We start from the raw sequence: 16052 nt of genomic DNA, 5'->3' as shown, positions 1-16052 counted from the left end.
TATCGATGCAACAATACATATTAGCCGATCAGCAATGAAGTAAAGAAAACCGTAATACGAACATATTAGCTGGTTAAAAAGTGTTTCATGGTATTATGATTATTTGAGCTATGTTAAAAAACTGTGTATTACCGTGTATTACTTACTGCAAACATGGAGCTCAGGTCAAAATCCCTCCTACAATAATTTAGGTCAGTTATTGTACCACGTCGTGCTTCTAAAGACATTAAAAACATCTTGAAAAGTTTCCTTATTCGTCTTAAAAATATTAAACTGTATCGGTAAAGATAACTGAACCATTAATCGGAGAACTTTTCTCAGTGGTCCCGTCACATTTTACATTATTAAATATGTTCATTTGCCTACAAAACTTATAACGAAAATTGTGAAGAATAAGTTCTTAGTTCGACCTATAAGGTAGAGAACGTACTTCTGCCCTTTGGGCGTAGGATCGATTTCTTGAATCACTTTTGATAATCTTCGTTGAGACAAATGATTGGACTGCAAGTCTTGCTATTACATACAAAATATGTAGGAATGACTAAAAGCGATTGGTGAGGAAGACCGGTTTACTAATACACCATTTCCTGATTGAAAATAAGTTTTAGCACGAAAACATATTTTAAGTAAAATATTTTGAATCAAGCTTGTACGCGGAAAGAATGATAAATAATTAATCATGATCGACTTCCTACGCGTTAATTATCATAGGAACCATCGTCACATGAAGAGAAAGGAGTTATATTGGTTATTGTTACACCCGAAACATAATGATTATCATATATTTTTACTGAACTCTGTATTAGAGGTTCGAAATTAACAAGCGAGTTCTTGTCTTACAAATTGCTGTTGACTAATCTGTGTAGAAGTTAGAAAGATGGCAACATTGGGCCGATTGTCCCTGAGAGAGGTAGGGAGCATTAGCCATCACTCCGCCTCAAGGGTCCTCCTGCCAGGTCCTGCCGTAGCTAATTGTACATCCTGCACAGACATTGATCCTGGCTACCAAGTCCTGGACTCAGTTAGTGTAGTGATTAACAAACCGAAGCAGTGAATTGCCAAAGTTTGTAACATTATGTAAAATTTAATTCTAAATTGTTGATCTTCACTCCCTCTTGTCTTTATGCATAAGTTGGAGATATTTTAATGTTTTTTGTCCAAGAATGAAGAGTGCGTTTTCCCTACTATTCCGTTATTGATTGATACATCTTATATTCTAAAAAAAATTTTGCAAAGCTTATGAGAGCTAGCCTGACCATACTACTGGACCAAATTACACGCTGTTGGCACCAAATGAAAAAAAAAATCCTGTAGATGTGCATAATCCCTTTATAAATTAAAATGGCTCAAAAATACATACATAAAATTAATTTAAAATTAAAAAGATTACATGGACCTTATGGGTTGCCATGCTGGTGACGAAATAACAACAAAATATAAGCAGGAAATCAAAACAAATGGAAGAAATTCCAATCACATGTTTTATTTACAGCGTGGGGTGAAAATAGAGATAAGTTTGCCCAATACATAATTTTGGTTGAGTTTCCGAACATGGGGTGAGCTCTCGTACATGAAAATAATTCAATTCAATATAATGGTATACATATATAAATCACAAAGTACCCATGAACTTTTGAGAAAAGTAAAAGTCACACCCCCCATAATACATATACTTAAAATGTTCGTCATGACGAAAAAACTTTGCAAAAAACCATCCAATATTTCATAAATTGCCCAATAAGGACGGTATTTCTTTCTAAAAGGGAACTTTCGATATACCTAATGCTAAAAACACCTCAGCTGCGCTTATCTGTTTGTTATTATTTCAATTTCAGGTGTGATTATTTGTTTTTAATGCTGTATTCTCTGTTGTTTATTTCAGCTTAACTTAACTAATCGATAGTTTTATTACTACTTATGAAGTCAAACGGGGTGAAACCCGTATGTAAAAGCTAGTATTTGTTACTTATATTTTGAATGTAATCTGTATTACATTCAGAAAGCAAAGAATACGTTGTAAATGTACCCTTGAATTTGACTAACCGGCTTTTATCGAAGGTAGTGGAAGATGAGTGGTTAGTTGGATAATGAAATTTAAAGAAGAGGACTCACTTATTAGAAACCAACTTTTATAATACCAACGTGCGGATGCATATCATTCGAAATAAACTGCACTATAAATGATGTAACATATAAAAATCAACACATGTTCCACCAAAGCTGTTAATTTGTATTTTAAATCGGCTATGTTTTGTAAGACCTACACATTTTTAAAGCATATATTAAAAGAGATGAGAAAGATATTTACAGGGTGTCCCACGTAAGGCGTATCAAATTTGATTACGGAAAAACGGCTTAACATAAAAGGATGAAATAAAGTTATTTCCCGATAAATCGACCCCAAGGAATAACGTAAACATGTTTTTAACTTTTTTAAGCCTTTAAATTTAATTTCACAACGAGTAAGAAAATTCTACAGGAGAAGGGCTAAGTGCATTGGTATAGGAAACACAGAGTAGGCTATTAAAAACATATAGATTCTTCCAAATAAACTTTCGCCATTTTGAAACGAAAAAAGATACTCATTTCTGTTTTTGCCAAAATGTTTGTTTATTAAATACCTTTAAAACGATGTATAACACGACGTATGTTTACTTTTGAAAATTACGAGATGAACTTCAGTTTTTGGCACACCCTGTATCAGAAAAAAGTTAAAAATATGTTTACGTTATTCCTTGGGGTTGGTTTAGCGGGAAATAGTTTTATTTCATCCTTGTACGTTAAGCCGTTCCTCGATAATCAATTTGTGACACCTTCTGTGGGACACTCTGTATTCATAACACGGATAAAATGTGCTAGTTCTAGGAATAAAAAAACAATAAAGTTGATAAATTTACTTTTAAAAAGCTAAATAGTTATCCTAATTTGGTACTTATTACTCGTGGTGAAACGGTATATATCAAAACTTCATTTACTGCACTCGTGTGAACGTGTGCAAACTAATCGGCAAGCATTGAACTATATTGTCCCTCACGAATCTAATGCAAACATTGGTCTTCATTATGATTCGAGTTATAGCGGAAGGATTCCATCAAACTTCTTATCTCGACGGGCATCACCACAAACACAATCAAAAGTGGATCATCAAAGTTAAATTGTCGTTCAGTACTTCATGCATTGCCGAGTGACGATGAGCCTGTGTTGGATATAATCCTTCTCATCCATCTACTCGGAATTTATAATACTTGAGCCGAAGTTAAATTACAATATTTAAGAATATACAGGGTGTCCCGTAACTCTCTGGACACATATTGATATGAAGGTTTTCGTGAAATTTGGCTTCAAAGATTTTAAATGGCCACCATTGTGAAACTGTTGATGGTGTTTTAGTATAATTTTTTACGAAAATAGGTCTTAATAAGATAAACATTTTTGCTAAATCTCAACGCTGTATCTCAAACCATGTAGGAGTTATTAAATCTTTTGTAAAAAACACATAAACATAGATGGAAAACTAGGCACCACAGGCGCATGTTCCTATAGTGAAATGTGTTTGTCTTGACCTAAGCAATAATGCTATGTACATGTGTCCAGAGAGTTACAGGACACCCTGTATAAATGTATTTAGTTCAATTAGTATTTTGCAACAGTATTTTGCTAATTTTCGTCCATAGTAATTATGTTTTGTCGCAACCCGTAGAGAATTAAAATAAGCAAGTAAGTTTGAATTAGTTATAGACCTGATAAAAAAAGTGTATACATATTTGAAAAAAATTGTGTTATTTAAAGAAATAATATCTCTAAAATCCATACTGTCCCAAGAAAAACCTTCTACGAAATTTATTTAGCAAATACTGTCGATAAATGTTTATTTATTCGTACCCTTGTTAGTGTCATGTGAACTAAATGTAGGTCTACATGTACGACGTTCAGTGGAATATATGGAGCCTGTTGATGGCACGGGCTGAAACCCAGATCGCAGAAAACCTACCTTATTCGATCTGGATAACTGAAGGTATTTAAATAATTATTAAAACTGTCTGTTTGTCGCTATAGGTGTGACATACTTAGATAAAACTTAGAAGAGCTTTGACGGAAGATGTTAAACATTAAATTCATATCAAAGTATTTAACCATTAAATATTAAGTAGAGCAACAAATATAGACAATGTAACTATAGAAGCGAACCAGATAGGTTTGTTACTATCAAAATAGTAGCCTTAATATAGAAACTATACACTTATACGAATAATATGTAGAGTTGTAAACATTTTTAATCCAACGTATGAGTTTATAATTAAATGTGCAAACATTATAAAATTATATTGGTATTTTATTCAGTTTTTGAACCAATTATATTGAATTTAGGAGATTTAAAAAGTGATGACTTGCAGTAAAGGATACTTTAAAGCTCGAAGACAATGTTACTGATATTTGTGCCCTCGGTTGAACTGGACCATGCGGGTTTGGATAATTTACCGCTAGCCACTTACTCTAGGACCCTTCTGGATTATATTTTAGGTTTCTTGACTCAAGATTCAATACACCAATGATTTAGTTTTGATTGGAACTAAAAAAACTAATTAAATTGATCGAGACCAATCCGGTGCTAAAAGTAAAACTTTGGAATCAAACTAAAGCTTCAAAATGTTTAAATAGTAGTTCTAGAAACACAGCAACACTGTAACTATTTCCAATTTTCTAGGGTTTCAATAATTTAATTATTTGTAGGACGATATGATATATTTAACAGGCTATAAAATTTTCTCTGAGACAACGGTCATTACCAGGCCCAAATCAAACAGTGTCTTTGTTCTGGTTCTGTAAAAAAACTTCAATAGTTTCAGGTGCAATACGATTAACTTGATATTTTTATGTCCAAAATGTTTGTATGAATATTTGTTTGTTTTCCTAATACGCAGATATTTTTTAGAGCAGTTAATTTGTTCTGTAGCTTAAAATAAAAATGCGGATACATATTTTTAGTCAAATATTTATGGAAATTCAGGAGCTTAGTTTTTACTTTATCCCCCTTTGGAGAAAAATTTGTTTTTAGAAAGCCTAATAGATCAATATAGTAAACTTGCCATTATTGTCTCTAAACTAGTTTTGAAACCATCCCAATAATAAATACATAGAGTATTAGAAGACACATGTATTCGAGTATGTGACAAGATGTATAGTGATAAACAAGTAGGCATTAAAAATAAAAAGCTAACATATAAAGCCAAAATACTGTAAATAATTATCACCCGAAAAATAAAATAATGAGATAACGTCGCATATTCAACCAACTCACGAAGTTTTGTTATTGTTTCGATCGGAACCGCAGACGAAAATATTATAAATGAAGGATTTAGACGGGGGCAATGTTTGCTGACGAAGCATATTTCAGAATTCTAAAGCGATGATGTGAGGATCTGCGGATTTGAGGAGATATCTGCTGAATAAATCATACTATCTCCAAGATTTTCCATTTGCTCTCCAGCTAGTCTTCGCTCTTGAATGTAAAACAATAATAATGGCTTTTGTAAAACCCCACCTTTCTCAAACCGCTTCTGGAGGTTTGAAATATTGAATGGTTTTGGCTTTAAGATAAAATGTGACGTTTCCTGGCCTGGTTGAGTTGTCCTACTGATTGCCACATAAAAGAAATTATATTGTTTAGGTTAGTTGTTGTTACTATTATTTATGAAAAATGTTTTAAAATTTTTTACACTCCATAAAGGTTTACTTTTTGTAAGGAATGACATTATTTTTTTATTTTAGAACATTTTAAATAGTAGAACAACATTAACCCCACTGGGTCAGCTGTGTAGATAAACACTGGTGATCTGTATCAGAGATTACTTATAAAATACCGGTAATATGAAATATTCCTCACCCCTACCAATTGTTATGCCGGGTAACACCATATTTACAAGGTACTTATGTTATAATATTACATACATAACAACATATTTCAACCGAAATTAAATAAAATCAAAACGGACCTTTCTTAACCCTCTAAAAATTAAATAAAGGGGACCCGTACACAAATTTCACATTTTATAGAGTTTAAACTTGATTATTATGCCAAATTAATAATCCAATAAGCTTTTCCTCTACAAAGATAATGTTGGTAAAAAAATAACTGGCAATTTTACAAGTTCAACCTCTCTTCCTCCAAATCCGACTCTCAAAATGGTATAATCTTTTGCCATACAATACGAGATATTGGAAAGTTTGGATCCAGCGTTCACTTGGGTTATAAGGCTTAGATATAACAGCACCGTAATATGTATAAAGACAACTATCAGCATAACTGGGCCATTCATATTGCACTCAAGAAATAAATAAAACTGGGAAAGAAAGCCCTAAATAATTACCTTGTTGGTTATTATTCTTCCCTCTGATATATTATAAGCTTTGAGATGACACCTAAACGGTAAAAATTGGGTAAGTAGGACGCGCGAATAAGGGATGTTAAAGGGGAGAGAAGGAGTTTCTCTGCACAAACCCCTTATTCTATTACGTAAATAAATAAAGCAATATGATACATAAATGTATCGCACTGTGGGTTTCAACATGAGCGTTAACCATAGTAGTGTAGGCAAGATAAATCTGAAGTAATATTAATCCTAATGTTATAAATCTTAAAAATTGTAGTAACAGAAATCGCTGTGACAATCATTTGAATTTTCAAAGCTGTAGAAGGTTTGAGAGTCGTTGTATTTTACTGACACCTGGATTACCCTTATCTGTTATAGTGGCAAAATATTAAAAATTCTACTTAAATTAAATATGTATAATGAATACTCATTAAAAATGTATAAAGTTGCATACTCAAACCGCGTATGAAAAGCCTTTACAGTTAAAGCATTTTGTATTCTGTGACTTAGGCTACTGGAAGTCTAGTATGATTTAAATTTAAGAAATTTAATATAAGAGACAATAATAATATACTGTACATTTTTAAACTTACCAATGTTAAAATCTTCAAATAACGATTGTATTCCTCCAGTTACAACTTGTCTTGGTTTTCTACCTAAAACACACAAGTATTATGTAACACAAAATGTTAACTGTATCCACAAAATATTTTAAAGTAATAAGAACAGGTCTTGTGTTTTTTTTTCGATCTAAAATGAGCATATCAGGGTTAAATAGATAAAATTCATTGTATATATTTATATTCTCTAGAACCAGCTGGTTTTCTTACCAGTATCAGCTGATAGAGCACCCAATTACAGTACAGTTACTATTAAACTACATACAGGCTGTAGCTGCTAAAGGGGCCTAAGGCGAGATGGGCCCTTATAGATGAGATTCGCTATTTCGCTTCCTTGTATGTTCTAGTATATTCTTTAATAATTTGCAATGTTGTATTTCAGTTTTTTGTTGTTCGTATGACTCTTTAAGTCAGCTGGTGTCACCAGGCCTTTTATGCATAGACGACTGCCAACGCAGACAGCCAAACATAACCTCTAAACTTTAACAGCGATTATCGCATAACATCAGTTTTCGAGATAGGCCCGTTTAGCAGCTACAGCCTCAATATGGTTTGGACAGTAAACTAAATTATGATACATTATAAACAACAGTCCCCAAATACAGGGTGAATTTTAAATGAGTTCCCCCCCTACTTTTTTCTACATTTCTTAAGATATCAACTTCGGACCACGTCAGATCATTGTAGTGTAGTAAGTACTTCGTTTTGACTGGGTAAGCATTTTTGGCCGCCATCTTGGATCCGCCATATTGGATACAAAATTTATTTTTCAAATGTAAAGGTAGGGTTGTGACCCATTGTTTCAAACTAGAATTTTACGCTGATTACAATGTCGCAATTAGTTTTTAAAAATCTTGATCCGTTCTAAAGTTATGATGACTATTTATAACTTTATTTTTAGCCCATTTTTAACATTGTGCATTTACAAACTAAGACCATAATCTCAAAATAGTGCTAGATAAAGATAAGTATACACCACCATTCATTGTCGACCTATTATCACTTGGTTATGGCGGATGTATTTTTTTCGGCCGCCATCTTGGATCTGCCATTTTGAAATGTGATAAGTTAATTTAAATATGAAGGTGGTGTTGTGAACCATCATTTCAAACTATTTTTTTTATGCTGAATTTAATGTCGCAATCAGTTTTGCATTTTCATATTTGTTTTTTGAAATATTGGAAATTTAAATAAGACTAGCTGTGTGCCCGTTCTACGCACGGGGATCTTATCATAGTCAGTTAAAACCTTCTTATATAAAGCACAGCAGTTGGTTTGCATACTTTCAGATATGCTGACAGAACTATTCCTTCGCAAATACAGTATCTGACAGTTTCAAGCCAAAACTAATGCTTCGCAATTAAATGTCACCCGGATCTTGTTGGTCCATATGTTATATCCAATGATTAAACTAAATAAACGGTATCAGCATTCTGACACATACTTTCTCCCATAAGTTTGTCAACAACCTTTATCATGTGTAAGCGGTGAGAGTAAATATACGGAAATGGGATTTGTACAATTTTGTTCAGAATTTAAAGGACTATGACATAATGGTTAAAAGTATTTAAGGTACTACCTCAACCTCTTAATTTAACACTTTATTCGGGTTGACATTTTCATTATCAAGGCGCTCTTGTCCTTTCCGTGAAACATTGAGAAACAAGGACATTAATGCGTTACCATCATACATACACACAAAAATACCGAACTTAATTAGGGAATCTGCTACGCTTTAAGCATAAAAAGGTACATATAAAATTAGTAGTTGAAATCTTTGTAAATGACATAAAATTTGATCATAACAATTTATATTTGCTTGGACCGGAGATGACTCGAAATTCTGTCGAAATGCTATCTGAATCGGTTTGCTATATGAAATGAAGTACAGTAGGCCTACTATGGACGATTTAGATTGGTAATTTGTAATAAAAATTACCAAAATAGGCCACGAACTATTGATACATAAACAACGTTCAAAGTGGTTGAACAATTCATGATGGTTTGCTGAATAAATGTTTTACTAAAATGCGTTATAGTTTTCTTAGCATAACATTTTGGAATCCAGACAGAAAAAGCAAAAATTATACAGTTAAGACATCAATTAAATTGAATAGGCCTACGCCTGTAATAAATAAGGTGCAACACCAACGATAACTAATTTGTAAATTACTGTGATGTGTTGGTACGTAAAAATGATTCTTGCTGCTACTAAAGGTTAAAAGGAAAAGAACCAGTACCGTACCAAAAACCAACGTTTACAGTTAAGAACTGTAGTACAGCCGACCAATTATATGCGTTAATCAAGGTTATTGATCTCTTGGTTTTGGATTTTCTCGTAAAAAGTTATCGGCAATCAAAGTTATTTCCCATTAATTGATTTATTTGTATACAACTCTTAATGTAAACTTATCGGTGTCAGTTTGAAAAAAAACCTTATGCAACATAACTTTCTGTTATTTAATAGATTACGTATTCTCTAAACAATGGTTGCTGGTATATATATTAACATTATAAGGAAATGTGACAAAAATCACACAACGTTGGGTTTTTGGACGTTTATAATTTTATTTCTTAAGTACCTAGGTAGGCCGTGTATTCTATGGAAAAGTACCGGTATCAAGGATCGTTGTCGAAAGGGTTGTTATAAATAATTGGGTAAGCATACGTACCACACGTACCCAAGAGAAGGGCTATGGGCCTATTGGCTGTATGGTCCAGCGATTGCATCACACGGTCAGTAGGAACTATTGACTTTATATAGTCAATGGTAGGAATAGAAAGTGACACATTGGAAAATCGAGTTCAGCATCATCCGTAAACCTCTGTTACAATCACCCACTGCAGTTGTAATTTTTTGCTTTACACTTTACACAACCGCCATTGAAGTGCCGTCAATGAGTGGAACATTGTTTCTAAGCTATTGGCGACGGTCATTAGTAAATTTAAGTTTCCCAGCCGTATACAACACTGATTCAATCTTGATTCAATGTCTTCTTTCTGGTTATCAAAACTCCAAAACAATTGTATACACATATTTCTGGTTCCTGACCTGGATGATGCCTGGTTATTTAATTTACGGTTACACTATATTATTCCACTTGCCATTAATTAAATCCATTATGTAATAAAAACGTTTTTAATCTCACTTGGATGGGATTTGCCTTCAAAACGTGATCGGAAATGGTTGTGGTGTTTGTAAACAACATTTGTAAACATTTCAGTGACAGCTAGAAAAAATAATCTTGATCCGAACAGCTGTTCGTTGTTTCATAGATGATTATGTGATACAAATTGGAAGAAAACTTGACAAAAATCGCACAAAACTGCATTTTTGAACGGCCGTAATTTTAATTACAAAGTAGTGAGACCATATTTTAATGGCTAAAGACACTCTCGCCAATCCAGTGAATACATTAAAATGACTTGGGTCTTGATAGGTACTCTCGTTTTCCTGGAGAAGATTGCGTAAAATGCCATCTTGAGTGTGTCAGACAGACAGACAGACAGACAGACAGACAGAAATTTAGATGAGACTTGTTTCGGCTTCTTTAATGTGTAAAACGTAAAAATGACCTAAAAATGGATGATTCTGAGCAATGTACAGACAAAACTCTAATTTTATTTATATAAATAATTTTAATATTTCATCAAGAAAGCCTGAGAAACAAAAACGGATTGCGGCATTGAGTTCAGCATAAAAAATTAGTTCAAAATGATGGGTCACAACACCACTTTCATTTAATAAAATAATAATAATACAATGTTAAAATGGGCTAAAAATAAAGTTATAAAAAGTCCTCATAACTTTAGAACGGATCAAGATTTTTAAAAACTAATTGCGGCATTGTAATCAGCGTAAAATTCTAGTTTGAAACAATGGGTCACAACCCTACCTTTACATTTGAAAAATAAATTTTGTATCCAATATGGCGAATATGGCGGATCCAAGATGGCGGCCAAAAATGTTTACCCAGTCAAAACGAAGTACTTACTACACTACAATGATCTGACGTGGTCCGAAGTTGATATCTTAAGAAATGTAGAAAAAAGTAGGGGGGGGAACTCATTTAAAATTCACCCTGTATAATAGATCATGATAAACGTAATGGAATTGTAACATAGGTGAAAACAATTTGAATATGACTTAAGGTAGGAGGGGTGATATAAACGGCTGATATATCGAACCCAAATTGTCACGGGAGAAGGGTTGGGGTGGGTGAAGGGGTGGCGAAGGGGGGAAGGGCCACATGGTAAATGTCAGACTGTTCAATGGCTGTGGACGGCCATAAAACTAAGGTAGGGAAGTTATGGAATGTTATTTTATCATTTTAATGATGATAAAACTCCCCTCCCACAAGTTTTCTCGCACCGATCAAAGTCAGTAAAAATATCATATCCTATTACTACTAAAATTTACAAGCTGTATTTCCCCACACTTATGATATTTTTTTTATATTTCAAAATATCTTGGAAAAAAAAATTGTATACAGTAATTTATAACTTTTTTCTATGAGAATACATCAACGGAACCAATGTCGAATTGGGAGACTTTTCTGATAAGGAATTGATTTGAATTCCTTTTATGCTTACACTAGAAGTGCTGCTAAGTATAGTGCACTTATAAACATTCAATTCAAAGCATAACAAATAAGCCTAATACACCACCAAGATATTAAAATACCCCCGCCGCAGCAAACATGCAGACTAAGCGAATTTCCATTTACCTGACAATTTTTACTAAAATTAGTCCGATCATGCTGATTAGCGAACTTATTTGAATAAATGTAGGTTTACACGTTTGTACCAAATTTCATCGAAATTAGATAATTTTTGCTCGAGTTATCGTGCTAACTTGAACAAATGGTGTTTTTGGTCTATAGGAACCTCAAAACGAAAAAGTAAATCGGTCCTGGGTCTAGGTATTACCATGATACCAACGGTAATAGCTTATTCCCTCTATAGGAAATTCTCTAAATCAGAAAACAATAATTTTGAAGAGATGTAATCGTGAAAACAGGAGGTCTCAATGAATAATTCCTTAGCCTTAAGTCAAATTTAAAACACGACACCATGAAAAATAATTATTATTTTAGTCTGTATTTTTTTCTGTAATAAATTGTGATCGAACACACACCATAGTAATTTTAAAACTACGAAGTTAACAAATTTTATAAATATTTTTTTAAGAATCCTTATTGCCGTACCGCAATTATATTAACATTTTCTGAATCTCAATTAAAATAATGCATCAGTGTATAATTTTGTAATTAACACCAAATTGAGATATACCAGCGGTTGTAGGAAGGGGTTTGCTGGGGGGGGGGAGGGGGTGACCCTGGCAAATGTCAACTGTTAAATGACACGTAAACCAAAGCTCCGAGGACCAACCCCTAGACAGCGACCCTATTGAGATTAACGGTAATGACCCTACCGGGACCTGTAATGGTTTGATAGAGTAATAAACACTTGACAATATTTATAGGGCAAAGTTACACTGATTAAAGGTCACATTTTTGTCAAACTAAAATTTTTTTTGTACGTGAAATCTCTAAGCTTAGCTCTGAGAGCGAAACAAAATAGCATTGGTTGGTTAATATTACGATACAAACAAGTACAGTAGAACGAATACAATGATCCGAGTAAATGTTTAATACATCAAATACTCCCATAAATTAATCTATGCCTTAATTTATCCAAGTAAAAAGGAAATTTAATGTTATTGTGTACCTCAGAAAAGAGGTCTTGTCTGAACAGATGTATTTAAAATTAAATTTATAACGTTTTTGTACAAATCCTTCTATAAAGTTGGTACCTTTGACAACATATTATTCAAATTTAAGTTTAGAAGCTCAAGTTGATATGTATAATGCAAATAGATTATTTGAAAATACCTCAGGCATCTATTTAAGGCATATAATTTAAATATTCATTGAGCTAATTTTATTTATATTGACCTAAACTGAAGATTTATTTTCACCCCAAATATAAAGACATTAATCTAATATTGACTTTGCAGACCTGGGATTGGATCATTTATTAAAAAATGTTATAAAGCACTTGCTGTAGGAAAAATTTTCAAAGTTTAGAAATTAACTAGTTAGGCATCCGTATGAAACGTAAAAATTGATGGAATCCGTGTATTAAACTGTACGAAATTTTTTACAAATCCCAATAAAATAATTTCAACTATAAACAAGTTTAAACTACGACAATATTTCGTGACCAGCAAATACATCTTAATATCTATTATTGCTGACTGGCTAAGAACATATTCTAATCAACAATTCGTCAAACCGTTACCGTATAATGGCAGTCGAGGAGTCGAGACCCGATTCCTGAAGCAATTACTGAAAGCACAATAGTTTGGGATCATAATTAATTTGCCAACTTGAGAGATAAGCGCACAATATGTGAGCTCCAGCTATCTGGGCCGCAAATTGTCGATAATATTCCCCACTTTATCCCCGGATTACTTTGCACACGTGGCTTGGCGCGGAATTCATTCATTTCCCGCGTAATTGGTAACCACGAGACTTAGAACGGAAAGCTTTATATATTTTGTAATATAGAAAATGGTGAATTAGCATAGGTTCTTTAATTACGAAGATGGTTGTGGACTAGTTCAGTTTTTTGTAACTTACTTAGACGATTTTATTAGATGATTAGAGAAATATATATTTGTATACGCAGGAAATTTACTACAGAAATCACGTCATCTGCCTCTATATTTTTTGATGACTACAAAAATCCATCAGATAGGATAGTAAACAAAAACAGTTTTATAAAAGCTAAGCTCTACTCCAATTTCGTTTTGTATGATAAGAAAAATCACTTTATTACATAAAACGTAGTTAAAATGAGTATGATTAAAATGAGACCAATGATTACAATGAACATAATACACAAAATAAAATAAAAATATCTCTCACTTTTAAACATAATGTAAAATGTCTTTTACAAGAGTGTTCAGTAAACAAAATTAATAAATGGAAACATTTACCGCAATAATACAATAGTTTTTGCATAGTTATTGATTCAAATTTTAAGAGTGTTGTTGTAAATCAACATATAATTCATAATACCCCGCCGCAGAAAACCTGCCGACTACGCGAATTTCCATTTGCCTGGATTGATTTTCAATTAATCTATTAAATTAACATTTATGTTTAACAAGTACCTAGGTTAGCTGCTTACACTTCTAAACCAAAATTGATCAAAATCAGACAAAAATTACTCAAGTTATTGTCTGGATGCTACTTCCCTATAGGAAAATTCACTAGAAGGGCCTTATATTGAGTGAGTTTTGTTTAAACTAAAAATGACACTACTTGAGTTTAACGAAGTTTAAAAACAAAAACATGTATAAAAGCCAAGACAAGTGGTGTGCGAAGAGTCACATAATCGTGGAACAGAGGTAAGTAAAAAGCTACTTGAAGCGTGATTCAAACTAGAACAATGCAAAGTGGACAATGAGCCTACTCCGCCACAGTATCCGCCTGGCTGAATATCTCCTCACACTGCTTTTATTTTATTAACTGTACTCGTATTTTGTTTAAACTGTATTAGAACGTACATCAGACGTGTGTGAGTAACTAGCCCACAAAGAACACTGTCCATAGAGAATTTACTTTTGTTTGAAAGTAGTTGCCGTGAAGGGATTGAGAAATTGTTGTCTTTACCTTTCTGATTTTATTTAAGGTGTTTATTGATTTTTAAAGTTGTTGTAGGGAAATAGTCTTAACACTGGCCTTGATACGTTTAACAGACATTTTGTTAGAAATTATCTGATGGAAAAGTAGCAAATCTGGGTCCAAATAGACCACTGTTTAGTTATTACATTGTTTGCTTGGTCAAATTTAGCCCTTTTCATTCAAATTTTATTTAGCACACAAGGGATAATTTTACAAGAAGGGTGTCTTCTTGTAGAATAAAGTCAGATTTTACTATAAAGTTGAAGACATGGTACACATATCTTTTATTTATCTACGCAGCGGTTAGGTACTGTAAAGCGTTTATCGATTTAAACCTGACCTTGAAATTAAAATTAAGATTTATAAATGCAATTCAAGATGTACAAATAAATCCAACCATCATTTTTTTGTGTTAATTGAATTAGAAGTAACAAAAAAAGTAAATTCAAATACAATCACAGCGCTCAAAGCTTTTTAGAATGAATTCGTTTATTTAATTAGTTATCGTTTAAAAACCGTACGAATTTTACTAACTCACAAATGAAGATTTTTTGATCCGGACCTAATACTGATGCCCATAATATACTGAATCCATATACACAACGGTGTCACTGGTATTTTAATCACCCCACTGTTATATAATACTAACTACAGCTAGTTACACTAATAGTCAATGATCAATCTATAATCTACTGGGGTCGTTTTAAACGGTGACAAATTAAATGCAGCAACATATCGAGTGGATCTGATGGCACAAATGTCACAGTGATGCGGGTACAAAGAATCGCCGCTAAACGGGAACAAGCGATGACCGACGTTAGATTTGCTGGTGCATAAAATATGGGCGCAGTTTTGTTCAAACAGACTCCACAGCACTCATTAGCTCGTGCCTTTCATCTTCTTATAAAAAATAAATATTTAGTAGCTACATGTTACTCATTTTGAAGTCTTCTAGATAGATTACTTGGGAAGTTAAAAAAATCTATATCTTAGGAAGTGTTGTTGAGGAAGACCAAAAGAGTTAGGTTCATAAATAGGTACGGTTTATAATTTGACACGGTACCAAGTTTTTTTTTAAGATATTGAAAAATTAATATGGTTACCAATATAAAATATTGAGTTTTGATAATAAACATTAATACAATACAAACCCTAACACATACTTGTTTTTGTGTTTTTCTTTGCAAAATGCATTTATTAAGATTTTCTTTGGTGAAGAGTACATTCCCTGATCTGCTACTATTCATAGTTAACCTTTAGTTGGAAAATATCACCAATTGGTAGTCCAATGACAACAGGAATCTGGGTCAAAAATTGACAACGCTTAGGATTGAAGAAGCAACCAGATTTGAAGGCATTTGCTATAA

General features: G+C 32.9%; 1 protein-coding gene across 1 annotated transcript in view; it reads right to left on the bottom strand.

The window, feature by feature from the left end:
* LOC128989423 (lachesin-like) overlaps nt 1–16052 on the bottom strand; it is a 51096-nt gene that overhangs the window by 15836 nt on the left and 19208 nt on the right. The window contains exon 2 of the mRNA XM_054411312.1: nt 6965–7027. Coding sequence (XP_054267287.1) covers nt 6965–7027 — 63 coding nt within the window. The remainder of the gene's footprint in view (nt 1–6964; nt 7028–16052) is intronic.

Source organism: Macrosteles quadrilineatus, unplaced genomic scaffold (assembly GCF_028750875.1).
Source record: "Macrosteles quadrilineatus isolate MER2022 unplaced genomic scaffold, UCM_ALF_1.0 Scaffold_3__2_contigs__length_128488019, whole genome shotgun sequence".
NCBI classification, from domain to species: domain Eukaryota; kingdom Metazoa; phylum Arthropoda; class Insecta; order Hemiptera; family Cicadellidae; genus Macrosteles; species Macrosteles quadrilineatus.
The sequence above is the reverse complement of the archived record's forward strand: the minus strand, read 5'-3'. Positions and strand labels throughout refer to the sequence as shown.